Source organism: Montipora capricornis, chromosome 7 (genome assembly GCF_036669925.1).
Source record: "Montipora capricornis isolate CH-2021 chromosome 7, ASM3666992v2, whole genome shotgun sequence".
NCBI lineage: Eukaryota > Metazoa > Cnidaria > Anthozoa > Scleractinia > Acroporidae > Montipora > Montipora capricornis.
In genome coordinates, this window is record NC_090889.1 from 34,062,946 (window position 1) to 34,070,889 (window position 7,944).

Consider the following 7,944-nt stretch of genomic DNA (forward strand, 5'->3'; position numbering starts at 1 on the left):
GTGCACAAATTCTCCGCGCTTGCATTAAAGCATATTATTTAGAATCTTGACTCACGGGTACGGTTTTCAAAATACTAGATGCCCGGCAATGGGAAATTCACGTCCAATTTACACTAAATACCTCATTTACTTTGAGTGAAAAAACCAGGAAGTTGTTTAGAACACTCAAGAGATTTCAAACACTGCTTTTGGTCAAAATTTATGACTGCCGGGTATCTAGTTCTTTGAAAGCACTTCCCTGGTTGTCTTGAACATTCTTCAATCATACCGCGGTTGTTTTCTCTTCACATATTCGCTAACGGCTGCTACAGAAGGAAAACATACCTTTCAGTAATATACAGGAAAAGTTGGAAATACTGGCACAAAGATCCACCTGGCCTCAAAGTCATGACAGATATTGTTTGCAGAACTGTCAATGAAGAGATAAGCAATATGTGTAGAAGATCTGAAAACTCTGTCCTCAGGAAGAAGGAATATGAAGGCTTATCAGATCTTTCCTGGAAAGAAATATATGTTGAAATAGAAAGAAAATGTCCAGCCACAATGCAGTTCCTTCTGAACCCTTGCTAATGGAAAGGATGCTGATTAAAAAAAAAATGCTACCAGTTTGTCTGATGTACTCTATTTCAATGTTCCTCAGAGTGCCAGAATTGTCAAGGTTGCAAAGATTAAATACAATTCTCCTTAGTGATGGTGGTACAAGCAAAATTGTAAGTCCCAATTGTGTATGTTTTCTGTTATGAACTAACTAGACTTTGTCCTTCACCATCAACTTTGTCAGAAAGGACTGTTGTACCTTAATATCATACTTGTGTTACCTAGGTACAGTAAAATATGGCCTTGTTCCTTAATTTTTACAACCTTTCCTTCTTGCTCATTCTAGAGTTCTGTGCAAACTCAGGCAAAACGTTTCGTTGCTAGACTCTTGGTTGGTGGAGGCAACTGAAAAATTGGGGTGGGTGGGAAGGAAAAAGGCTTTCTGTCGTCATTTTCAAGACAACTACCATTTTTTGCTCAAATGATTTTTTTGTTTGCCTCCACTGGATAAGGGCCTGCCCGGATAGCATGAGACTGTTTATTGTCTCTTCCTGCACAACCTGCTTCTTGGAAGTATTCACGTACTGATCTTGGCGGACCAATGTGTATCACCCCTTTTACAGATGAAATGTTAACACCCATTCCCAAAGCCATTGTAGCAAAAACAACTCTGCATTTACTATCTGGGCTACAAAGTTCCTTTAAAATTGTCTCTTTCATTTTTCCTGTCTGTGGAGCATGAAATTTCCCAAATAATCTATTTTCAGGTATTAAAGGTCCCTCTTCTGGGTCATATTGTTTTTCTTTAAGAATGCCTTCAAAAAGTTTATAGGCCCTTCCACACCATGGTAGAGGCAGATAAATTAATGTTAAGGGATAACCAGTACCCTGTTCCAAAAGGGATGTGGCAATGGGTTGCAGAATTTTAGCATATGCTTCATTATCACTTCCCTCTCTGAATACTTTGCTAAAAAAGACATTTGGACGGTTGAGATTTGCTATTACCAGCTTGGGATTCCTCAGACAAGGTGTTACAAATAGTATGTCTATCACCAGTTGTTGCTGTTGCAGTAAGGGCTGCAATGGGAGCATTTAAGAAAAGGGCAGCTAGTACACTTAATTTCCCATAATCAGGTCTGAAGTCATCTCCCCTGTATGAAAAGTAAGATGTAATCCAGTTCATAATAATTATTGATCAACGTGTCAAAAGTACAGCCACATGTCTGTACCATGTTAGAACTCCCTGGAGAAGGGGGAGGAAAGGACTTAAATAATTACATGAAGACAATATAGCTACAACAAGTTGCAAAATTGTTGAGACACTTTCATTAAAAAACACCTTTTCTAGCTTCCAATGCCCGCCGTATCTAGAATTTAAACCTTTCCAACTTCCTCTCCCCTCTCCCCCTTTCAATGTTGACTGCTTAAGTTCCCAACATTTTTTTGTCTTGCTAGCAACACTGATAAGGGGGGGAGGGGGGCTGCAGTGTGAGAGATAATAGGGACATTAATAACGCCCCAAGAAGGTGAAGTGTCTCCACTATTTTTGCAACTTGTTGTCTGATTGATTGCAATAATTTTGCCAGTCCGGATTTGAATCTTATAGGGAAACGTTTCAACGAAGAAAAGCAGGAACTAAGGAAACAATCATTAGATATCGTATAAGCTCTGAAACATTTCAGAAGTTTGCACGCGAAGTGCAAAGCACATTGTACCAAACACGAAAGGATATTAATTATTGACATACGGTAGCATCGATTTGCGAGTGTTTGGACTTATCATCGCTAACAGAAGACTCCGTACCTAATACTAAAGCGAGCAAAGTATTTTGCACTGCAGATCTGATGCTCCGAACGTTACACATGGCTCGTATTATGTAACACAATACCATTTATTGTGTTTCTTGGTGACGTCAAACGGGATGGTGGCGTTACAGTTGAAAATCGTATCTTCGAGGAAACAGCACAATTCAACTAGTACTTTCTTTTCTAATCAATCCAATACATTACCAGGCGATTCGTAATAAAGCTCACACAGTTAGAAATCCTGTACATATCGTCTATTCCATTTACCAACGGTCTACCATCCAAGCACGGTCTACCATCGCAACAGCAAGAAAGTTTATATCATATTATTTCCTCAGTGAAAAGTTGTGGTAGACCGTGTAGACCGTTTCATATAAATGTCATAATGTGTAGCCGGTACAAATTTGTTCACTTTTGTATCTCATCATTGTAAAACAAATCTCGCAAAGGATGTAGCACAATCGGGTGCTTTCTTTTGATCATTGTGCTCAGTCAGTCATTCCAAAGAACATGGAATTAGCCTGTACCCGACACGTCACTTAGAAGACTTGCTAGTAAGCGTTACCAATCCTTTCTCTGGAAGCAGACTAGCCCGAAAGCAATAAGTAATGTTACAAATGGACCTCTATGAAAATGTATCTTTGTATAACAATGTTTGCTAAGAATTGATTTTTCGGAAAGTGGATGTTCCCTTTAAATGGCACGCGATCGCAGTTAAAGGAGAGGTTATGTCTGTTTCTCATTCGTAAACAACAGCTAATTTCGTACATGTTGCGCGTGCTTTAGATGTCATGTGTCCACCGAAATATAGGTGTTCCAGGCAAATTATTTCGAAATCAGTTCCAGGATATTTCTAGCGTACTTTAAAAAGCCAAAGGATGGAAATCACACCTTTTCGTGTACCAAATTATGTGTATTTTCGACTTGACTCACAGAAAGCACTGAAATGCCTTCAAATTACGTCATACCGAAACCCCGCCAAAATCCAGTTTATCGCTGGCCAATTTCCATTCACAGCAGATCAGAGAATTAAACCCTTTTTTTTGGAAACACCATATTAAATGCAAACGATAGACGCCTTCCCGTTCAAATAAACAAAGTGACCGTACGCCAATACAGTGACAACCAACTCAGACAACAAGTTGCAAAATTGTTGAGACACTTTCATTAAAAAACACCTTTTCTAGCTTCCAATGCCCGCCGTATCTAGAATTTAAACCTTTCCAACTTCCTCTCCCCTCTCCCCCTTTCAATGTTGACTGCTTAAGTTCCCAACATTTTTTTGTCTTGCTAGCAACACTGATAAGGGGGGGAGGGGGGCTGCAGTGTGAGAGATAATAGGGACATTAATAACGCCCCAAGAAGGTGAAGTGTCTCCACTATTTTTGCAACTTGTTGTCTGATTGATTGCAATAATTTTGCCAGTCCGGATTTGAATCTTATAGGGAAACGTTTCAACGAAGAAAAGCAGGAACTAAGGAAACAATCATTAGATATCGTATAAGCTCTGAAACATTTCAGAAGTTTGCACGCGAAGTGCAAAGCACATTGTACCAAACACGAAAGGATATTAATTATTGACATACGGTAGCATCGATTTGCGAGTGTTTGGACTTATCATCGCTAACAGAAGACTCCGTACCTAATACTAAAGCGAGCAAAGTATTTTGCACTGCAGATCTGATGCTCCGAACGTTACACATGGCTCGTATTATGTAACACAATACCATTTATTGTGTTTCTTGGTGACGTCAAACGGGATGGTGGCGTTACAGTTGAAAATCGTATCTTCGAGGAAACAGCACAATTCAACTAGTACTTTCTTTTCTAATCAATCCAATACATTACCAGGCGATTCGTAATAAAGCTCACACAGTTAGAAATCCTGTACATATCGTCTATTCCATTACCAACGGTCTACCATCCAAGCACGGTCTACCATCGCAACAGCAAGAAATATGATATCATATTATTTCCTCAGTGAAAAGTTGTGGTAGACCGTGTAGACCGTTTCATATAAATGTCATAATGTGTAGCCGGTACAAATTTGTTCACTTTTGTATCTCATCATTGTAAAACAAATCTCGCAAAGGATGTAGCACAATCGGGTGCTTTCTTTTGATCATTGTGCTCAGTCAGTCATTCCAAAGAACATGGAATTAGCCTGTACCCGACACGTCACTTAGAAGACTTGCTAGTAAGCGTTACCAATCCTTTCTCTGGAAGCAGACTAGCCCGAAAGCAATAAGTAATGTTACAAATGGACCTCTATGAAAATGTATCTTTGTATAACAATGTTTGCTAAGAATTGATTTTTCGGAAAGTGGATGTTCCCTTTAAATGGCACGCGATCGCAGTTAAAGGAGAGGTTATGTCTGTTTCTCATTCGTAAACAACAGCTAATTTCGTACATGTTGCGCGTGCTTTAGATGTCATGTGTCCACCGAAATATAGGTGTTCCAGGCAAATATTTCGAAATCAGTTCCAGGATATTTCTAGCGTACTTTAAAAAGCCAAAGGATGGAAATCACACCTTTTCGTGTACCAAATTATGTGTATTTTCGACTTGACTCACAGAAAGCACTGAAATGCCTTCAAATTACGTCATACCGAAACCCCGCCAAAATCCAGTTTATCGCTGGCCAATTTCCATTCACAGCAGATCAGAGAATTAAACCCTTTTTTTTGGAAACACCATATTAAATGCAAACGATAGACGCCTTCCCGTTCAAATAAACAAAGTGACCGTACGCCAATACAGTGACAACCAACTCAGACAACAAGTTGCAAAATTGTTGAGACACTTTCATTAAAAAACACCTTTTCTAGCTTCCAATGCCGCCGTATCTAGAATTTAAACCTTTCCAACTTCCTCTCCCCTCTCCCCCTTTCAATGTTGACTGCTTAAGTTCCCAACATTTTTTTGTCTTGCTAGCAACACTGATAAGGGGGGGAGGGGGGCTGCAGTGTGAGAGATAATAGGGAATTAATAACGCCCCAAGAAGGTGAAGTGTCTCCACTATTTTTGCAACTTGTTGTCTGATTGATTGCAATAATTTTGCCAGTCCGGATTTGAATCTTATAGGGAAACGTTTCAACGAAGAAAAGCAGGAACTAAGGAAACAATCATTAGATATCGTATAAGCTCTGAAACATTTCAGAAGTTTGCACGCGAAGTGCAAAGCACATTGTACCAAACACGAAAGGATATTAATTATTGACATACGGTAGCATCGATTTGCGAGTGTTTGGACTTATCATCGCTAACAGAAGACTCCGTACCTAATACTAAAGCGAGCAAAGTATTTTGCACTGCAGATCTGATGCTCCGAACGTTACACATGGCTCGTATTATGTAACACAATACCATTATTGTGTTTCTTGGTGACGTCAAACGGGATGGTGGCGTCACAGTTGAAAATCGTATCTTCGAGGAAACAGCACAGTTCAACTAGTACTTTCTTTTTAATCAATCCAATACATTACCAGGCGATTCGTAATAAAGCTCACACAGTTAGAAATCCTGTACATATCGTCTATTCCATTTACCAACGGTCTACCATCCAAGCACGGTCTACCATCGCAACAGCAAGAAATATGATATCATATTATTTCCTCAGTGAAAAGTTGTGGTAGACCGTGTAGACCGTTTCATATAAATGTCATAATGTGTAGCCGGTACAAATTTGTTCACTTTTGTATCTCATCATTGTAAAACAAATCTCGCAAAGGATGTAGCACAATCGGGTGCTTTCTTTTGATCATTGTGCTCAGTCAGTCATTCCAAAGAACATGGAATTAGCCTGTACCCGACACGTCACTTAGAAGACTTGCTAGTAAGCGTTACCAATCCTTTCTCTGGAAGCAGACTAGCCCGAAAGCAATAAGTAATGTTACAAATGGACCTCTATGAAAAGGTATCTTTGTATAACAATGTTTGCTAAGAATTGATTTTTCGGAAAGTGGATGTTCCCTTTAAATGGCACGCGATCGCAGTTAAAGGAGAGGTTATGTCTGTTTCTCATTCGTAAACAACAGCTAATTTCGTACATGTTGCGCGTGCTTTAGATGTCATGTGTCCACCGAAATATAGGTGTTCCAGGCAAATTATTTCGAAATCAGTTCCAGGATATTTCTAGCGTACTTTAAAAAGCCAAAGGATGGAAATCACACCTTTTCGTGTACCAAATTATGTGTATTTTCGACTTGACTCACAGAAAGCACTGAAATGCCTTCAAATTACGTCATACCGAAACCCCGCCAAAATCCAGTTTATCGCTGGCCAATTCCATTCACAGCAGATCAGAGAATTAAAACCTTTTTTTGGAAACACCATATTAAATGCAAACGATAGACGCCTTCCCGTTCAAATAAACAAAGTGACCGTACGCCAATACAGTGACAACCAACTCAGACAACAAGTTGTAAAATTGTTGAGACACTTTCATTAAAAAAAACCTTTTCTAGCTTCCAATGCCCGCTGTATCTAGAATTTAAACCTTTCCCACTTCCTCTCCCCTCTCCCCCTTTCAATGTTGACTGTTTAAGTTTTCAACATTTTTTTTGTCTTGCTAGAAACACTGATAAGGGGGGGCGGGGAGGGGGGCTGCAGTGTGAGAGATAATAGGAAAATTAATAACGCCCCAAGAAGGTGAAGTGTCTCCACTATTTTTGCAACTTGTTGTCTGATTGATTGCAATAATTTTGCCAGTCCGGATTTGAATCTTATAGGGAAACGTTTCAACGAAGAAAAGCAGGAACTAAGGAAACAATCATTAGATATCGTATAAGCTCTGAAACATTTCAGAAGTTTGCACGCGAAGTGCAAAGCACATTGTACCAAACACGAAAGGATATTAATTATTGACATACGGTAGCATCGATTTGCGAGTGTTTGGACTTATCATCGCTAACAGAAGACTCCGTACCTAATACTAAAGCGAGCAAAGTATTTTGCACTGCAGATCTGATGCTCCGAACGTTACACATGGCTCGTATTATGTAACACATACCATTTATTGTGTTTCTTGGTGACGTCAAACGGGATGGTGGCGTTACAGTTGAAAATCGTATCTTCGAGGAAACAGCACAATTCAACTAGTACTTTCTTTTCTAATCAATCCAATACATTACCAGGCGATTCGTAATAAAGCTCACACAGTTAGAAATCCTGTACATATCGTCTATTCCATTTACCAACGGTCTACCATCCAAGCACGGTCTACCATCGCAACAGCAAGAAATATGATATCATATTATTTCCTCAGTGAAAAGTTGTGGTAGACCGTTTCATATAAATGTCATAACGTGTAGCCGGTACAAATTTGTTCATTTTTGTATCTCATAATTTTAAAACAAATCTCGCAAAGGATGTAGCACAATCGGGTGCTTTCTTTTGATCATTGTGCTCAGTCAGTCATTCCAAAGAACATGGAATTAGCCTGTACCCGACACGTCACTTAGAAGACTTGCTAGTAAGCGTTACCAATCCTTTCTCTGGAAGCAGACTAGCCCGAAAGCAATAAGTAATGTTACAAATGGACCTCTATGAAAATGTATCTTTGTATAACAATGTTGGTAAGATTGATTTTTCGGAAAGTGG

At 39.4% G+C, this 7,944-nt stretch overlaps 1 protein-coding gene across 1 annotated transcript; it reads right to left on the reverse strand.

The window, feature by feature from the left end:
• Positions 1-1,014: 1,014 nt before the first annotated feature.
• Positions 1,015-1,629, reverse strand: LOC138055863 (uncharacterized). Its single transcript, XM_068901731.1, has one exon. The coding sequence runs from the start codon at positions 1,627-1,629 to the stop codon at positions 1,015-1,017; it is 615 nt and encodes a 204-aa protein (XP_068757832.1).
• Positions 1,630-7,944: the final 6,315 nt, after the last annotated feature.

Coding starts and splice junctions, on each gene's coding strand:
- LOC138055863 (XM_068901731.1), bottom strand. CDS start 1,629: ATGCTCCCATTGCAGCCCTTACTGCAACAGCAACAACTGGTGATAGAC.